The sequence below is a fragment of the Pagrus major genome, chromosome 19 (genome assembly GCF_040436345.1).
Source record: "Pagrus major chromosome 19, Pma_NU_1.0".
Taxonomy (NCBI): Eukaryota; Metazoa; Chordata; class Actinopteri; order Spariformes; family Sparidae; genus Pagrus; species Pagrus major.
The window spans coordinates 26,447,100-26,467,891 of NC_133233.1; the positions used below are offsets into that span (position 1 = coordinate 26,447,100).

General features: G+C 42.2%; 1 protein-coding gene across 1 annotated transcript in view; it reads right to left on the bottom strand.

The window, feature by feature from the left end:
• Positions 1-20,792, bottom strand: part of LOC141014347 (uncharacterized) — a 72,427-nt gene that overhangs the window by 10,420 nt on the left and 41,215 nt on the right. Inside the window, 11 exon segments of the mRNA XM_073488085.1 lie at positions 175-1,981; positions 3,073-3,290; positions 3,852-3,971; positions 4,304-4,462; positions 7,023-7,075; positions 8,392-8,443; positions 13,484-13,657; positions 14,585-14,758; positions 16,425-18,228; positions 19,324-19,541; positions 20,268-20,387. Of these exon segments, the coding sequence (XP_073344186.1) occupies positions 175-1,981; positions 3,073-3,290; positions 3,852-3,971; positions 4,304-4,462; positions 7,023-7,075; positions 8,392-8,443; positions 13,484-13,657; positions 14,585-14,758; positions 16,425-18,228; positions 19,324-19,541; positions 20,268-20,387 (4,899 nt within the window).

Sequence of the window (20,792 nt, forward strand, 5' to 3'; positions counted from 1 at the left end):
GTGCAAAACACAAACAGTACTAATATTTCAAAAAGCAAGTTTTACTTGTTTGACTTTTGTAGAGCTGAACTTTTAGACTGTGCATGTGTGTAACGTGTGGATCTTTAATACTGATGACGTCAGCTCAACATTGTTTTATAATGTAATAAACACACAATGATAATCTGGACTCACAGAGCCTTCCTGCAGTTCCTCACAGCTGGAATCAGTCTCTGTCGTCCCTCCTTTGATGTTTTGTACTTCTTCAGGTCCAACTCATCCAGAACCTCCTCTGACATCAGCAGCATGAAGGCCAGAGCTGAGCAGTGGATCAGAGAGAGGTTCTTCTCTGATCTGTTCTCTGACTTCAGGAACTCTTGGATCTCCTGATGAACTGAGTGGTCGTTCATCTCCATCAGACAGTGGAAGATGTTGATGCTTCTGTCAGGAGAGACTTCTGTCGACTTCTTTATCTTCTTCAGGTTGTTGATGGCTCTCTGGATGTCTTCTGGACTGTTGCCTCTCTGACCCAGCAGACCTCCTAAGATTCTCTGGTTGGACTCCAGAGAGAGGCCATGAAGGAAGCGGACAAACAGGTCCAGGTGGCCATTTTTACTTTCAAGGGATTTCATCATTACTCTGTTCAGGAAGACATCCAGTGTTGATTTAACAGTTTTTTTCCCCAGAAAAGGCTTCAGTACCTCTCTGTTAATGTTGGTGTGACAGTTGAACATGTAGACTGCAGCCAGAAACTCCTGAACGCTCAGATGAACAAAGCAGTAGACTGTTTTCTGGAAGATCACACTCTCTCTTCTGAAGATCTCTGTACAAACTCCTGAGTACACCGAGGCCTCTGTGACATTAAGACCACACCGCTCCAGGTCTTCTTGGTAGAACATGATGTTTCCTGTCTCCAGATGTTCAAACGCCAGCCTCCCCAGCTTCAGAAGAACTTCCCTGTCAGCCTCCGTCAGCTCCTGTGGACTCGTCTCACGTCCCTCATCGTACTTCTGCTTCTTCCTCTTTGTCTGAACCAGCAGGAAGTGTGAGTACATGTCAGTCAGGGTCTTGGGCAGCTCTCCTCTCTGGCCTGTAGTCAACATGTGCTCCAGAACTGTAGCAGTGATCCAGCAGAAGACTGGGATCAGACACATGATGTGGAGGCTCCTGGAGGTCTTGATGTGTGAGATGATGCTGCTGGACAGATCTTCATCACTGAACCTCCTCCTGAAGTACTCCTCCTTCTGGGCGTCAGTGAAGCCTCGTACTTCTGTTACCCTGTCAACACGTGAAGGAGGGATCTGATTGGCTGCTGCAGGTCGGGAAGTTATCCAGACGAGAGCCGAGGGAAGCAGCTTCCCCTCGATGAGGTTTGTCAGCAGCGCGCTGACTGATGACTCCTGTGTGACATCAGACACGACCTCATCGTTCTTGAAATCCAGTAAAAGTCTGCTTTCATCCAGGCCGTCAAAGATGAACAGAAGTTTACAGACAGCGAGCTTCTCTGCTGTCACCTTCTGTAATGTTGGATGGAAAACATGGAGCAGCCTGAGAAGACTGTACTGCTCATCTCTGATCAGGTTCAGCTCCCTGAACGACAGCAGAACCAGCAGACTGACATCTTGGTTTTCGGAGCCCTCTGCCCAGTCCAGAGTGAACTTCTGCACTGAGAAGGTTTTTCCAACTCCAGCGACGCCGTTGGTCAGAACCACTCTGATGCGTCTCTGTTGGTCAGGTGAGGCTTTAAAGATGTCGCTGCACTTGATTGGAGTGTCATGGAGGGTCTCCATCTTGGAAGCTGTCTCTAGCTGTCTCACCTCATGTTGGGTATTAACCTCTTCACTCTGTCCCTCTGTGATGTAGAGCTCAGTGTAGATCCTGTTGAGGAGGGTTCCACTTCCTGTTTCATCACTTCCTGTCTCAGTTCCTTCAGTCACACGTTCACATCTCCTCCTCAGACTGATCTTATGTTCATCTAACACCTCCTGCAGACCAACAGCCACTAAAAAAAGGGAGAAAAGTGTGAGACAAAACAAAACACAACGACAATCTGCACATTATTTTCACTTTCATTCAAAAGGACCAAAATAAGAATATATAAAGCAGTAAAGGTGCTGCTGTATGTGCACTGGCCTTCTGCAGGAGGCTGTAACGGTAGAGCATCCCATTTCTTATCTTTCAAACAAACTTGAGCCTTTAGAAATGGTACTCAGCCACTGAGGTGGAGGCATTGGCACTAATGGCTCCAGGACTTGTTGAGCTTTCTGTCAGCTTGTCTGCTGCTCCTGTGGTTGTTTTTACACATTACAATCGTCTCGTTTTATTGGTGCAGTAGTCCAGTTTTTGGGGGATTTGTTTCTGTTAGGTTTAGTTCTAATGTTGGTTTGGCTTCGAGGGCAGAACCAAGATCCTACGGCCCGTTGTGGGTTGTTCTGGCTCCTCTTCCCCTTTGTTGATTTTGGTGGGCCCATCGACCCTCTGTTATTTGTTGCTGGTGTTGATTCATGATCACATTTATAATGTTTTTACTGCAACTACTTGACTGTTTTGGTTATTTCAGACCTCTTTTGAAAAGAGCCTCTCTGGTGTTCGTAACGCATGTGTACTGTAAGTTAGCATACCCAAGTTCTCCCAGACTTCAGCACCTTCTACTGGAGACCAGTGGCTGCTGGGATCTGATTCAAGTCACTGGTACTTGCCTATCCTGCTGCAAATGGCTCAGACTCATCCTACATTCAAGTCATGGTCAAACCAGCCTGTCCACTCTGCTTTTCTACTGCCAGTCAGCTGGCTACTCCCTCACTACCAGAGGGTCCAGCTACAGCTCAACAAAATCATGACCGTTAGCTGTCCTGGCTCCTCGATGGTGGAACGAGCTCCAGACTGAGATCAGGAGAGCAGGAACTGTGCACTTCTTCAGCCTGAACACTTACTAGAAGGCATTCAGTTCATTTGATGAAGCTGATGTACCTGCTTGGTTCTTGTGATTTTGGGGTTTGTGTCCACGTGGTTGAATGCACTGACTGTAAGTCAAATAAATATAATGACATGTAGCAGGTGACATGTTTAATGGGCAGAGATGTAGAGTCTTACATTGTACACTGCTGGTCTGAGCGGCTGGTCTTGTTCTGGATCGTTTTCCACACTGGGGACAGGAGGAGTCCCCTGATGAAGCAGACTGGTCCCAGTATGAAGTGATGCACTGTCTGCAGAACCAGTGTCCACAGCTGGTAGAGACTGGATCCTTCAGGACGTCCTGACACAAAGCACAGCTGCAGAGCTGCTCCTCCACAGAAACATGACTCCTCTTCCTGTCAAGACATTTCTTAGTGACTGCAATGATTTGTTGAGTGTTGATACAAGGGCAAAACTAAAAATACTGTCTTAAAGTGTAAATTCTCATTTTGTTTGCTGCAGAAATAACATAAGATCCAATAACATTTCTGCAAACTACAAATCATCCAAATTTGTACATGTAATAGGCGACATACCATACTGACATCTTACAGAACGTGTCATATCACCATATGATGACATACGATACGATATACTTTACTGTATTCAGGTATTTCAAGCCAAAACATGATGTTTACTAATCCTCACCAGGTTATTTTGGTGCCTAAACTTAACCAGAGCATAAGCACAGCGCTGTGAGAAGTGAACACTTGAAGATTGAACCTAAAGAAACTTAAAGTTGCAACATCAACAAACAAAGTTTTAACCTGCCCGTGGTTCTGCAGAAAGATACAAGCCAACATTTATTCTGGCCATTGGGTTGAGGAAGCTTGAAGAGCATTTTAATACATAAACACAAAATCAACAAAAGTAACTGAACATGAGTCACATGAATAAGTTAGTAGCAGGTCTCTTACTGTGTGTGTGAGGGTCCAGGTCCATTACTGAAGCATAAAGGAAGATCTTTGGACTGGTCACTCCTCATAGACAGACAGCTGGGTACTGGAGACTCTGCTCTCTGTCTGTTGAACTGAACTCTGCAACAACATGTTTTTATTAATATCACATGAATCTTTGATAAATTCTCTGAAGACAAAGTCATTTATGAAGCTCTAAATACACAAACTGCTGCTGCTGTTGATAATTAGGAGGTTTAAAAGTTTGTATCACTTCTCTTAGTTTAGATTACAGCTTTTAGGTGACTGACAGCTGTCAGATACTCAGAGGAAGATTGTGACTCATTTCTTTTTGTGTCACAAATTTTACTCAGCAATTATATTTTAGTAGAAATTTTATTAGATAAACACAAAATAAACGTTGGCAGAAGCAGCTGAACATGAGTCGTATATATTAGTAGTGGTTCTCTTACTGTGTGTCTGAGGGTCCAGGTCCATTTCTGAACCATAGAGGTTCCTCTTTGGACCAGTCACTCCTCATAGACACACAGCTGGGTACTGGAGACTCTGCTCTGTCCTCCTCTTCCTCCACACCACGTCTCCAGGAGGCCATCTTCTGGACTTCAGTCAGTCTGAGAGTAAAACAGTTACACTGACGGTGAGCTCAAATCACAAGAATGAGGAAAAGAGTTTGTTCAAGAGTGGGGTTGGGCCGATGAACGATGCCATCGTCCATCACCGATGGCTGACAGCCTGGACTACTAATCCCTGACCATCGTAACATCCTGATTCAAAAGGTTTCCCCACCAGAGAGAACAACTAAGAGGTGTGTCCCCTCAGAGTTGCCGTAGGACAACAGTTGTTGTTGTTTGTGGGGAGAGGATGAGAAAAGAAGTATGTTGCTGCTCAGTGCACTAACATCACGTCTCCATGTCCCGTTTATTGTTTTCTTATTAAACCAGCTCAGTCAGACGAACCCAAGACACGAACACAGCTTTTAAACCTGGCACAGGGATGTATGTCGGTGGTAACGGGAGACAGTTTCCTCGTCTTTTTAAAGGACAAATGCACACTGGATGATTGGCGTAGACATCGGGGGATTTTCTCATGATCTTAGGAGAGTGTGTAAATGTATTGACCACACCTGAAATAGTTTACTGCTGTCAACGTACAGACACAGGTTGGACACAGGAGGTGGCACTGTCCACATTTGATGACTTGTATTATTTCAGGGGTCCGTTTCACAAAGCAGGTTCAACAAACTCTGAGTCTAACCCTGAACTCTGAGTCGATCTACTCTGAGTTAGAAAACTCAGAGTTTTCGGTTCCAGAACAGCTGATTTGAGTTGAGTTGATCAACTCAGAGTTGTTTGACCCGGAGTTAAGCGCGTGCGCCACAACTTTAAAAAGACAGCATCAATGGAGCCCCGTTTCGACGAGTCACCATGGCAACGGAGAAGCGGAGGGGCGTGTTTTACACCCCACTTGAATTAGAAATCTTAATGCGCTCATTCGGCGAGTTTGAGCATGTTTTTAGGAAGAAGTGCAACACCGCTGCAGCTGCAAAAGAGAGGGAGACGGTGTGGGAGAACATTGCTGCTCGGGTCAAAGCGTAAATTTAAATTAATTAGTTTAATTTTTTAAATCATATTTAAACATTTTTAAATTATATTTAAAAATTTAAAAGGCACACTCTTCTGACCGCTCTGCATACAGTTGCCTTACTCAAGTGCTCTGCATCTCCGACGTTATACAAAAAACTCCCATTTGCAAATAAACGCAGTGCAACACACAATATCTGCTGATGTGAGAGCATGACTCCGGTTATGTTGCAAATGTAAGGACGGATTAGGTTGTGTATATAGATGATGGACTGTGACGTGAAACGGTACCGCTCAAAAAGATAATTAATTAATTAATTAATCTATGCGGGGTCTGATAATCATCTCCCGACAAATATTTAATTCTCTGCGCAGTAATGCTGCACCTTCATCCACGGGATCATTATCAAAAGGACACGCCATGCTAGTGAAACAAGTCACCACCTAATATAACTTATAATATCGGCCTACTGACGTTTTTTTTATTATATTTTTTTAAGTAACAGTAACCATGCTACGGCAAAACTCGCCTGCTGACTGAATGAATGAGGAAATCAAATACCGTGTGTGTCTGAAAGAGGGCGGAGACAGAGAGAAACTCTGAGTTTCTTTGATAAAACCTGCCAGCGAGCAGGTTAGGTTCACAGAGTAAGTTACCGCAGTAACAGACCCAGAGTTTAAGTTACCTCCATTTGTGAAACAGGCTAGAGTTACTCCTCTTTCTCTGGTTTGAGTTACCTCCCTTTGTGAAATGGAAAACTCAGAGTTTCCCTCATCTCAGGGTTAACAAACTCAGAGTTTTCACTAAACCTGCTTTGTAAAACGGACCCCAGGACATTAAAAGACACTAAACACCGAGCTGTCAACAGTTTTCACAGTCTGAATTATTGTTTAAAGGCACCTGAGTATTTTAGGCCAACTGGTACTGGACAGGGCTGAAAAACACAACATACATTAGAGGGTGTAGTCATGTTTTACTTTTCAAAATACTCTCTCCATGACTCATAAAACAGAAAAGTCATAGTTGGAAAAAATAAAAACACAACAAAGATGAACAAATAAAGCTTCATAAATGAAAAACATAAATAAAATACATATATGATATGATTCAAATCGTATGTCTTAAGATGTAAGGTGATTAATATTGGGGGTTGTGTAGAGGAGGAATGACGGGTGAGCTGCAGACACAACCAGCAAACAATATAATGTCTAAGAGACAGTAAAGACAGTAAACCTGACGTCTAGACTAGAACACGGCTACGTTTGGGCTGTCACTGCACATTTAGTACAGGTCTATTTGAGGATATTGATTAAATGTTACACATTCTGGGGGCGGCAATAGCTCAGTCCATAGGGACTTGGCTTAGGGACTCAAAGTCCCACTTGAACCAGAAATCGTCACATATACCAACTCGGCAGACATAAACCCGACAACACTGAGAGAACAGGAAGTGAGACACAATCTGTCTCTGAATCTACTTCATCAAACTGTTGACTTTACTCCAGCGTGTCTTTCCTCTACAGTCCTCAGGGAGAGAAAGACTTTGAGACTTTGACAGTAAAATAATACAAATGTTGGATTAACACTCACCCTGACACAGCGTTCAGTTTTCTGCTCCACCTGCTGTCGACACAAAATGGAGTCTGAGCTCAGTTTAGTTTCACTTTGAGTTCCCTCCCTGTTCTCATGTGTCTGGATCACACAGTCACTGTGTCTCCTCCCCTCAGCATTTACAGTGTTGATCTCTGCTGTGTGTGTGTGTGTGTGTGTGTGTGTGTGTGTGTGTGTGTGTGCGTGTGTGTGGTTCAATAAACATGATCACTCTTAACTCCGTCACCCAGTATAGTCCAGGTGAAGGTCATTTTACAGCTTATCTACAACACATGAAACTGAGTTCTCTCCTATTATAATGAGATGGCAGCTTCAGTTTAATAAGACATTAAAAAACACCTAAAACTGTGACACGAACACCAAAACTAGAGAGAGAATGTGTAGTTTCTTTGTGTTTTTAGGTGGATTGATTCAACAGTTTATATTATAGGTATATCTGAATTCATTATATTTCCTGGTGAAAGAAAATGACTCCTGTACTAAGTTTAAACACATCTGTGATCTAAGTTCAGACTGGAAGAAGATCAGATGGGCTGTGAACGCCTCACTCACCTCCTCTGTTAGAAGTCCACAGAAAGGTGAGGACCACCAGGTACAGGACACCTGACCACAGACATCCTCTTCTTAAATGTCCTCCGTCCTTCTGTAGTTCACTGGAAACACAATCACTTCACAGTTTACAGCGGGAGTTTCACGGCAAGGTCGAGGCCGCCCAGCTGGTCCGACTGGTTTAAAGTTTCATAAGCACTCATCCAGTGAGAGTCAAGTGTGAGCATGACAGTCCAGAAGTTGGTTCTGACCCGTCTTTGAGGGGCCTTTTAAAGACAGTGGCGGTCTTCAGCTGCTCCTCTGACACCGTCCAGCGACGCCGCAACATCGACTAATCCCAGAAAAACGCGGGGTTGTCGGAGGATGCTGTCTCATCGTGGCCTCGCAATGCCAGCTCACAAGCTCCACACAATTTCACACAATCAGTGATCTTCGATAAAATGTGTGTTCATGTCCACCTCTTCATTGTGTTTCCTCACCGCAGTCCTGTGTCCTTCATCCAGCTAGCAGCTATGCTAGTCCCGCCTAGCATGGCTAGCTTGACAGCGTTGTTCATGTGAACCTTCGCTTCACCATTCATGTTTTTTAATCCGCTCTGATAAAAGTTTTAGGTCTCTAGCTCCTGTTACAGTCCATGTAGTATCTGTCCCCGGCATTTTAAGAAGTAAACACGGGAAGCAGAATACTGCATTTGCAAAGCTACATCCAGTTAGCCGAGCCTTCCTGTCGCACCGATTCAGAGAGAGGCTCCTCTGGGACACTTTACCTTTCTCGTGTGTCTGCTGTGTTAAACTCAGACCGGGCTTCTCAGGTCCAAGTTCTTTAACACGAAGTTTCCCCCTAAAGTTCTCCTTTCGAAAGGGTTCAGCAAGAGACACTTTACAGAGTCTGTGGGCAGCTGAAGCCCTGTGTCTTCTTGTTGTCTACTTGACGCCGCCATCTCGATTTCCCACACTTGTTTCTGGTTGCTAAGATACTTAACGGCAGCGCCCCGAGCTTATCAAATTTGACGACGCAAATTGGCTAAATGGCCGTTGCTATGTGTTTTTTTGTCCCAGCAACAGTCTGCCATTGGCTGAGCCGCTGCAGCGCTGGGGTGACTTTGCAAATGCAAATGACACATATATAAATATATATATATGTACATATACATATATGTATATGTATATATATATATACTATATATATATACATATACATATATATATACATATACATATATATATATATGTATATGTATATATATGTATATATATATATATATATATATATATATATATATATATATATATATATATATACATATATATATACATATATATATATATATATATATATGTATATGTATATATATATATATATATATGGCTGTTCTTGATCATTAAAAACACATTTATTTGTAGAATGAGCAGTAATTATTTATTTTAAAAAGATTATTTTGAAAAAATAAAAATTAAAAAAAAATTTAAATCACTTTCCATCAGGGAGGGCGAAGCGCCACAGTATTTTATTTCTTTATTTTTTATTTTTTCCCCCTAAAAGATTTCAGTTTGTTTTTCAATTGAGTTGTACAGGTTATAGGTCACATTAAAGGTGGAAAAAGCTCTGAAATGATTCATCGTGGTCTCATATTTTTACACCACAAAAACCTGGCATTTTAACAGGAGTGTGTAGACTTTTTATATCCACTGTGTGTGTATATATAAAGCCTATGAATGATATGGGAAAGCTAAGGTATGGAGTATTAACAGTCATACACTTTAACACTGATGTGAACTTTAACAAACATAAACTGTGACACAATAAACCAAAGGCTTACAACTGCCCTATTACTTATAAAGGGGATGGAAAACTAACAGCATTTTAACTGACATACAAGCAGGAAAACACAGCCAACAGGTTGAAATAGCACCTGAACAGGTGACGTTAACTGTCCAAATGTGTGATTTCTGATGGGGAAATGAAAGAGACAGAATATAGAGACTCTTTGTTCACACTTTCTGCCAGCAGAGGCAGCTGCAGACCGTCAGCAGCTCATCAGTCTGTCTCCAAACTGACCCTGAAACCTGTCACACCTGAGTTCATCAACACTTTCCTCAATCGTCTCATTTCACTTTGAGTCCAACTTAAAGTTTCCAACATCTACAGACAAACAGCCAACACCCTGCTCGCATGTACGTGTCAGAGTCAGCGTTTATTTTAAATGAAAGAAGTCAAATAAAAGGAGAAAAGAGATTATTATGTCACATTTTTACTTTACTTTGCTTCTGACTTCATGCACACAATAACTTAATACCTTCCTATAACTTGCACCAGTAAGTTCTCACCCTGCAAAACCTTTAGAAGAAGATTTCTGCAAATGAAAAAGGGGAAACAATCTTTTCTTTTTATAAAAAATTAAAGTTTAAAGGCTGATAAACCCTTTTTTTTTTTTACTTGAGTGTGGTTTATTGAGAATACAGACATAATTTACACTGAAGAAAGCTCTGAAAAGCAAACTCGAAGGTAGAAAAGTGATTTCCTGAGTTTGTGTGTGACATATTAATCACGTGATAACAAACAGATGTGGCAGTAATCTGTACGAGAGACTCTGAAGCTGATCTGGTTTTCTGGATACCGTCCGGATTTCATGTGTGAAAGGGACGACGCAGAGACGAGACAGTATTCTGCTGTTCTGGTTTTTCTGTCCGTTCAAGATTCATTCATCTTATAATGTTATTACAGGATGGTGAAACGAGATTACGTTTGTAGTGCTCACAAGAACAGAAAATGTTTAGATGGACTCATAAACAATAAGTCATAAAATAAATGTTGTTTTATCTTGGAGTGTTGAGGATGAGTTCAGGTGTCGGGTGGAAATTTGGTCCCAAGAGGAGGTTTTTTTTTCTAACACTACTGATGAGCTGCTGGTGTGACGATGGTTTAATACACTGTGTTTCTTTTAAGACTCTCTCATGTGGCTTTGTCTGTTGTTGTTATGGCACGTATTTTATATATTTTATGTACAGTCGGCCTCTGAATGTGCAGACAGCTCCACGTAATGACTTTATAAATTGTATAGATGTTTTCTGAACATATCACTGCCATTTGGTTGTAAAGCTTTATTTTTTCATATGTTTTTGTTGTTGTCCTGTTTGAAAATAAACTGAAAAAAGCATTTGAGTTGAGCTGAGTCCCGCTCTGCAAACACTGCACAAGCTTGTGGTGTTAACATGACACAGCACTGGATCAGACAGATGGTTTCACTGACCTCTTCTGGAGGAGTTTCATGGCTGCAGCCTCTTCCAGCAGAGATTTCACCTCCACATGACTGCAGCGAGGTGAAGTTCAGCCACCGGAGGTCAGAACAGACTCACACGTCTGACACACACAGTCAATTCACAAAACACACTGATGCTTCAATTAATGCACACATTCTCTTTATAATTGAGATATAATATAATATAATATAATAATAATAATAATAATAATAATAAAAACATTTTACAAATCAACAGTAAAGATGGACTCATGCTATTCTTTGTGGATTTTCTGTTAAAGTTCATCATATAAAACATATTTACATATTTAAAAACATATTACATAATTCGGACACAAAAAAGGTAACTGTATTCGAGTAAAGTTACAGAAATAAAAGATGTAATTAGATTACAGATGCATTCAGTAACAAAGGGGATCACTAACAAGATTACAATTTCAAAATAAAGAATGATATACTCGTCTGTAACTGTGTATTCTGTAAGAATATACACTCGTTATTAACATTAAATAAAAGTCATCTCATTGATATTTCTTTTCTCTCGTCTTTATTAGCATAAGTAAAGGAAAGTAATCAAGTTACATGACTTTAATCTTGTGATACCTGGATGACGTCCCTGAGTACATTTTGAACAGGTAATTAGTGACACTGTTGGAGAACATGTTTAAAGGAACATCTCAGCCCTGCTGACATTTATTATTGGACTCCATGTTTTGTTTTGTGTTTGTTCAACAGGTCCCTCAGACAGAACCGACGATGTCATCAGTCAGCTGGAGTTAAAACAGGAGCTGCAGTTTTACACATTAACTGTGTCGTATAAAATTACCTCATTGTGAGAGAGTAACTCCTCAACTTTTACATGGTCCATTTCACACAATTACCTGTAAAACATCACGGGAGGATTTGTTGGAAAATAGTAAAAAATTCTGAGAAAAAAGTGAATATTCTGAAAAAATTAATTAATTAATTGATTAAATTGATCAACACAAGTGGAACCATCAAAATATTGTTTCATAAATGTTTTGCTCATTACAGAAGAATAAACATTTGACTTTGTTTAATAACAATATAAAGAGATTCATATGCAATAAAAAATCTAAACACACAGAATAAAGAACATGTACAGAAATAATCTTGCACTGATGAATATGACACTGCAGACTTCTGCATTCTGACATCAACCTCCATTTTACAGCATAATATGAAAATGAACAGGCGTTCTCCATCATTCAACAACCAGTCAGTGTATAAACAGACTGACTGAATCAGAAGAAGAAAGACAGAACGTGATGCAGACTCACGTCCAGGCTCCAGGTGGAGGAGGTGTCTGAGTGTGGAGCAGAAGGAGTGGAGGAGCGTCAGTGTGTCTGCAGAGACTGTGTAGAAGGACAGAGCAGCAGCAGAGCAGTCCAGATACACTGATGATACTCTGTCACATCCAGAGGAACACAGGGACGATGCTGGACTGGACATTGTGTGTGACAGTGGAGCTGATCTCAGAGCAGTTCACACTGCAGCACTGACAGTCATCTCCACTTGTTGTGATTGGTCCGTCAGTCGCTGCTGGATGAAGCTCTCCTCTCCACTCCACCTCCCAGTAACACGGCCCAGTCAGAGCCTCTCCACCCACCAGCTGATGGTGCTGCTTCAACCTCTCTGGATCATCAGGACACAGCTGATCCTCTCAGCACCTCCACCTTCCTCATCACTCTGACAGAGATCACCACCACCTGATGAGAGAAGCAGAGAGACAGTAAAGTGATAAATGAGTGTTGACAGAGACTCCCTCCATCAGCTGTCAGTCAGTGATATAAAGACCAGCAGGACTTCAGTCCTGTTCAGACCACAAGTGGAGCGGCTGTGTAGCGTAGCCAGCTTCCTTTCAGCTCATGTTAACGTGTTGGAGTGAAGCTCACAGACCTGCAGACACTTTGGACATCAAGTCTGTTTACTCTGCAGCTTTCACTGAAGGACACAGTGGAAATAAACTGCTGACAGTCCCTGAACGCATCATGACTGCAGGAACACAGATATTCACTGCTCTCTTTAATGATGGACGGCTGTTTGGGTTCAAAGCTGTTAGAAACCAGCATCTATATTTATTATGTTCAACATCAGCTGTGGTTTGTGGACTTCAGCAGAGGTTCTGGTCCGTATACAGACCACATGGTTACTAAATGTAATGATGGTTCTCTGAAATAAGAGCCAGTGATTTGCAGGCTTCAGTCAGACTGATCTGAGAGCTGTGACAAAGATGAACTGATCAGTTGTTCAGTGTTGAAATGAGAGAACAAACACTTTGAGATCAGATTTGATGCTCCGACAGTTTGATGAATGAGGACACTGTCTCTATACATCCTGTGATGCTGTCAGCTGTGATCCAGCTTTACTTCCTGTACACATGAACACAACAACAACAGTCGTCTTCACATCAACTCAAACACACGATCACAACAAGCTTCCAATCTGATTGGCTGACTGCTCTCTCTTTCTGTCCAATCATGAAGCCTGTCACCGTTCTCCTCTCACAGCTTCACTGAGGAAAGCAGGAAATACTGGATCTTTACTTTGATACTGTGTTTAGTACAATACTGCTGAAACCAGCATGAACTGACTCCAACCCTCTACTGACCTCAGAGTCTCCAGTCGACAGTCTGGACTCTTCTTCAGATCACACAGCAGCTTCACTCCTGAATCCTGCAGGTTGTTTCCTCTCAGCTCCAGCTCTCTCAGATGGGAGGGGTTGGACTTCAGAGCTGAGGCCAGAGAAGCACAGCTGATCTCTGACAAACTGCAGCTCCACAATCTGAATAAAGAATAAATGATGTAAGTTTAGAAGACAATGTTCCTGCTTGAAATCATTCAGTGATTAATAATCTGTTCAAAAAGAAAATGAGAAAATGGAAACTCCAAACATCTGAACCCAACAGGACGCAGGTTAAAACCTCTAAAATACAGAAGGTGACAAAGAGCTCTCATTAATATTAATGACAACGTGCTGCTAATTCAATAAAGACGTCGTGACTTCACCTCTTAAACTCTGCAGCTCCACCAGTGGCTCCATCTATACAAACTCATGTTGTGAAGCCAAACAAATAAAAACTCACAAAAACTGATTTTAGATTCAATCAAATCATCTTCAGTTTAAACTATTCAGTCAGTATAAGCATCATGTAGCTTCATAAATCTCTGATCCCTCTCAGATGGGAGGGGTTGGACTTCAGAGCTGAGGCCACAGAAGCACAGCTGATCTCTGACAAACTGCAGAGACTCAATCTGAATAAAGAATAAATGATGTAATAAAGATTTGTTTATATTCCATCAATGTTCAGTTGTTTACTGTGCAGTTCAACATTACTGTGTCCTCATCAATTAGCTGAATCCTAAAATGATTGAGTGACTTTGTTATTGTGTTATTGTGGATCATCATGTTGTAATGTCAGCCTTCTACAGACATCATCTAAATGTCACCACATTCATGTCAACACATGTTATCGACATGCTGCTGAACTCTGCACCCTCTTTAACACCGGTCCCAACACTACAGTATCCATAACAACATGAATCCAATTAGAGTCCAGACTGAATTCTGCTGACAGACTAAAAAAAGAGCTGTTGTGAGTTGTGTTCAGACAAACACAGAAAACAAGACAAGTAAAGGATATTTAAAAGTTCTGTTGTGGATTTAAATTAGGGAGATAAACACTGCACAAGAGAAAATACATGAACTGACCTCAAGATCTCCAGTCTACAGTTTGGACTCTTCAGTCCTTCACACAGCAGCTTCACTCCTGAATCCTTCAGACTGTTCTCACTCAGGTCCAGCTCTCTCAGATGGGAGGGGTTGGACTTCAGAGCTGAGGCCACGACTTCACAGTCAGTCTCTGAGAGTCCACAACCAGAAAGTCTGTGATGACAGAGAAAATAAAACTGAAGGTCAAATAAAATGTGACACTTTATCTAAAAAACAGACATCAACACATTTGGCTGTAGCTCAGCTGGTCAGTTGTTCAGCCTGAGCTGGTCAGTCATTGATCACAAGGTTTGTGGTTTGAAACTTGAGCTCCTCCTGTCCACATGTCAAAGTGTCCTTGAGCAAACTAATGATCCCTCAATGGCAGCTTTAGACCAAAGTGTCTCCCAAACAAGGTGATGTGATCTGTGTCTGTTAAACTTTATTTGAACATGATGTCCACTGAGTGCTACAATCACTGGAGGTTGTAACAGCACTTGTATGTATTGACCTCAGTCATGTGCTTGTATGTAGTCTATGCATCTTTTAATATCACTCTGCTTTTCATCAAAGATTGTTTTATTATAATTTCATAGTGAATAGTTTTACTCAAGTGGAGTTCAGCTGTTTAACGACATCATTTCTTCTTGTAGTCTGGTGATGATAAAATCTCTCCACTGAACTGAACCTGCTGAGTTCTCCTTCACTGGCAGGATGAACCCTGATGTTGTCCCAGGAGCTGAATGTGTGATCGCTCTGGAGTAAACCAGTTTACAGACCAGTCCATTCAAATACTACCAGAGAGAGAGACAGAGAGAGCGTCCTCGGTGTTGATGAATCAAACTCATTTATAATACAGAAACAGGTGAGAAAAGAAACTGATTATAAGGAAGGAAACAATGTAAAGTTGCTGCTTTTATTCAATGAGAATGGAGAGGGAGATTGTTTTGCTTTTCAAGAGGGAACATGTCCTCGATTGACATCCTCTCAAACCAAGCAATAATAATAGACATGTTAGACACTGTGAGAATGGACAGATCAGTCCTTCATCCTTCCGGCTATAACACCCTGGTCTCTTCACCACTCCTGTGGCAGATTGTTGCATCACGTTGGGTGATTATACCTGTGCTCTTGCTAAACCTCAGAACATTATCTCAGTGTCATCTAGTGTTTTGTTGACTACGTGTTTTGTGCTCCAGTGGTTTTTCTATGACTAGACGCCATCTCATTCCTATGTTTTTCCCTCTCCACGTGTGCAGATCCTCAGCGTCTCTCAGCTCAGCTCGCAGCTTCACCCATCTGCCTGGACTCTCTCCATCGCTCCATCCTGCCTGCCTGTCCTCCTCGCTCCCAGCACCAACTTGTTTACCTCAATAAATCACCTTTGAATTCATCTCTATCTCAAGTCTCTGCATTTTGGGTCCGACTAAAAACCTCAACCCTCACAGATCCAGCAGATCACAGATATCACATGTCTGTGTGTCTGTATATAATAAGAACAATAAACAGACACATTATAGAAACAAAGTGCAGAAACTCTATCCACTGTAACAATAAGACTGTTGTGATAAAATGACTGTAACAACATGTTTCAATCTTCCATCACTTGAAGAGAGTTAGAAGATGATAGAAGATACTTTTTTTCCTTTTAGATATTTATAGTGCAAAACACAAACAGTACTAATATTTCAAAAAGCAAGTTTTACTTGTTTGACTTTTATAGAGCTGAACTTTTAGACTGTGCATGTGTGTAACGTGTGGATCTTTAATACTGATGACGTCAGCTCAACATTGTTTTATAATGTAATAAACACACAATGATAATCTTATCTGGACTCACAGAGCCTTCCTGCAGTTCCTCACAGCTGGAATCAGTCTCTGTCGTCCCTGCTCTGATGCGTTGTACTTCTTCAGGTCCAACTCATCCAGAACCTCCTCTGACATCAGCAGCATGTAGGCCAGAGCTGAGCAGTGGATCGCAGAGAGGTATTTTGATCTTTTCTTTGACTTCAGGAACTTTTGGATCTCCTGATGAACTGAGTGGTCGTTCATCTCCATCAGACAGTGGAAGATGTTGATGCTTCTGTCAGGAGAGACTTCTGTCGACTTCTTTATCTTCTTCAGGTTGTTGATGGCTCTCTGGATGATTTCTGGACTGTTGCCTCTCTGACCCAGCAGACCTCCTAAGATTCTCTGGTTGGACTCCAGAGAGAGGCCATGAAGGAAGCGAACAAACAGGTCCAGGTGGCCATTTTTACTTTCTAGGGATTTCATCATTACTCTGTTCAGGAAGACATCCAGTGTTGAATCAACATGTTTTTTTCCCAGAAAAGCCTCCAGTACCTCTGTGTTCCTGCTGGTGTGACAGTGGGACATGTAGACTGCAGCCAGAAACTCCTGAACGCTCAGATGAACAAAGCAGTAGACTGTTTTCTGGAAGATCACACTCTCTCTTCTGAAGATCTCTGTACAAACTCCTGAGTACACCGAGGCCTCTGTGACATTAAGACCACACCGCTCCAGGTCTTCTTGGTAGAACATGATGTTTCCTGTCTTCAGATGTTCAAACGCCAGCCTCCCCAGCTTCAGAAGAACTTCCCTGTCAGCCTCCGTCAGCTCCTGTGGACTCGTCTCACGTCCCTCATCGTACTTCTGCTTCTTCCTCTTTGTCTGAACCAGCAGGAAGTGTGAGTACATGTCAGTCAGGGTCTTAGGCAGCTCTCCTCTCTGGCCTGTAGTCAACATGTGGTCCAGAACTGTAGCAGTGATCCAGCAGAAGACTGGGATCAGACACATGATGTGGAGGCTCCTGGAGGTCTTGATGTGTGAGATGATTCTGCTGGACAGATCTTCATCACTGAACCTCCTCCTGAAGTACTCCTCCTTCTGGACGTCAGTGAAGCCTCGTACTTCTGTTACCCTGTCGACACGTGAAGGAGCGATCTGATTGGCTGCTGCAGGTCGGGAAGTTATCCAGACGAGAGCCGAGGGAAGCAGCTTCCTCTCGATGAGGTTTGTCAGCAGCACGCTGACTGATGACTTCTGTGTGACATCAGACACGACCTCATGGTTCTTGAAATCCAGTGAAAGTCTGCTTTCATCCAGGCCGTCAAAGATGAACAGAAGTTTACAGACAGCGAGCTTCTCTGCTGTCACCTTCTGTAATGTTGGATGGAAAACATGGAGCAGCCTGAGAAGACTGTACTGCTCATCTCTGATCAGGTTCAGCTCCCTGAACGAGAGCAGAACCAGCAGACTGACATCTTGGTTTTCGGAGCCCTCTGCCCAGTCCAGAGTGAACTTCTGCACTGAGAAGGTTTTTCCAACTCCAGCGACGCCGTTGGTCAGAACGACTCTGATGCGTCTCTGTTGGTCAGGTGAGGCTTTAAAGATGTCGCTGCACTTGATTGGAGTGTCATGGAGGGTCTCCTTCTTGGAAACTGTCTCCAGCTGTCTCACCTCATGTTGGGTATTAACCTCTTCACTCTGTCCCTCTGTGATGTAGAGCTCAGTGTAGATCCTGTTGAGGAGGGTTCCACTTCCTGTTTCATCACTTCCTGTTTCAGTTCCTTCAGTCACACGTTCACATCTCCTCCTCAGACTGATCTTATGTTCATCTAACACCTCCTGCAGACCAACATCCACTAAAAAAAGGGAGAAAAGTGTGAGACAAAACAAAACACAACGACAATCTGCACATTATTTTCACTTTCGTTTAAAAGGACCAAAATAAGAATATATAAAGCAGTAAAGGTGCTGCTGTGTGTGCACTGGCCTTCTGCAGGAGGCTGTAACGGTAGAGCATCCCATTTCTTATCTTTCAAACAAACTTGAGCCTTTAGAAATGGTACTCAGCCACTGAGGTGGAGGCATTGGCACTAATGGATCCAGGACTTGTTGAGCTTTCTGTCAGCTTGTCTGCTGCTCCTGTGGTTGTTTTTACACATTACAATCGTCTCGTTTTATTGGTGCAGTAGTCCAGTTTGTTGGGGGATTTGTTTCTGTTAGGTTCAGTTCTAATGTTGGTTTGGCTTCAAGGGCAGAACCAAGATCCTACAGCCCGTTGTGGGTTGTTCTGGCTCCTCTTCCCCTTTGTTGATTTTGGTGGGCCCATCGACCCTCTGTTATTTGTTGCTGGTGTTGATTTATGATCACATTTATAATGTTTTTACTGCAACTACTTGACTGTTTTGGTTATTTCAGACCTCTTTTGAAAAGAGCCTCTCTGGTGTTCGTAACGCACGTGTACTGTAAGTTAGCACACCCAAGTTCTCCCAGACTTCAGCACCTTCTACTGGAGACCAGTGGCTGCTGGGATCTGATTCAAGTCACTGGTACTTGCCTATCCTGCTGCAAATGGCTCAGACTCATCCTACGTTCAAGTCATGGTCAAACCAGCCTGTCCACTCTGCTCTTCTACTGCCAGTCAGCTGGCTACTCCCTCACTACGAGAGGGTCCAGCTACAGCTCAACAAAATCATGACCGTTAGCTGTCCTGGCTCCTCGATGGTGGAACGAGCTCCAGACTGAGGTCAGGAGAGCAGGAACTGTGCACTTCTTCAGCCTGAACACTTACTAGAAGGCATTCAGTTCATTTGATGAAGCTGATGTACCTGCTTGGTTCTTGTGATTTTGGGGTTTGTGTCCACGTGGTTGAACGCACTGACTGTAAGTCTTTAAATAAATATAATGACATGTAGCAGGTGACATGTTTAATGGGTAGAGATGTAGAGTCTTACATTGTACACTGCTGGTCTGACCGGCTGGTCTTGTTCTGGATCGTTTTCCACACTGGGGACAGGAGGAGTCCCCTGATGAAGCAGACTGGTCCCAGTATGAAGTGATGCACTGCCTGCAGAACCAGTGTCCACAGCTGGTAGAGACTGGATCCTTCAGGACGTCCTGACACAAAGCACAGCTGCAGAGCTGCTCCTCCACAGAAACATGACTCCTCTTCCTGTCAAGACATTTCTTAGTGACTGCAATGATTTGTTGAGTGTTGATGAAAATATCAAGATTTGTCACAGATGATCACAGAACAGAAAACGTGTTTTACTTTTCTCTTTGAATTCACTCTGTAATGAACATGATTGTTCCTTTAATTTCATTTTTATCTGTCTTATTAATACAAACTCAACACTTTGTGGAGCTCCTTCACAATAAAAGCCTTCCACTTAAGACAGCTGATCACATCCTTTCCTGTTTTACAGTCACTCTGGGCAGCTTAGCTTGGGTTAGTTTCAAATGAAGTTAGTTGTGGTAAACCAGTATTCTCAGACAAGTAACATGTAACAGTAATGTCTCAGGTCGAGGCCATGTTTTATTTTGTGTATGTTGTTCCTTTTATGCTTTCTGTCACTCTCAAATGTCAACTACTAAATCAAGTTTTAACTGCAATAAAAAAAGAAGTCGTCCAAATCTACATTTGAACCATTTGAATAGTTGTGAATATTGACAGTGACTTTAACATGAGGGAGAAATATAAACATTTTCTTAAGGTTTTAATTGTTAAATGGAAGTTCTCATTTCTTTTGCTACAGAAGTAAAGTAAGATCCACTGTAGTTGGAAACAGTGTCTGCACTAATAGTTGTGCATCATTATTATAAGTCTTGAAGCATTTTGTCTTCAGCCTTAATGCATCATCGTCCAACAGCTCAGTTTAAAGTAAAATCAGTCTCTTACTGTGTGTGTGAGGGTCCAGGTCCATTACTGAAGAAGAAAGGATGATCTTTGGACCAGTCACTCCTCATAGACAGACAGCTGGGTACTGGAGACTCTGCTCTCTGTCTGTTGAACTGAACTCTGCAACAACAACATGTTTTTATTAATATCACATGAATCTTTGATAAATTCTCTGAAGACAAAGTCATTTATGAAGCTCTAAATACACAAACTGCTGCTGCTGTTGATAATTAGGAGGTTTAAAAGTTTGTATCACTTCTCTTCAGAGGAAGACGGCACGGATGACTTCTTTGTGTCACAAGTTTTACTCAGCAACTACATTTTAACAGAAATTTTATTAGATAAACACAAAATAAACGTTGGCAGAAGCAGCTGAACATGAGTCATATATATTAGTAGTGGTTCTCTTACTGTGTGTCTGAGGGTCCAGGTCCATTACTGAAGTATGGAGGAGGTAAACTTTTGGACCAGTCACTCCTCATAGACACACAGCTGGGTACTGGAGACTCTGCTCTGTCCTCCTCT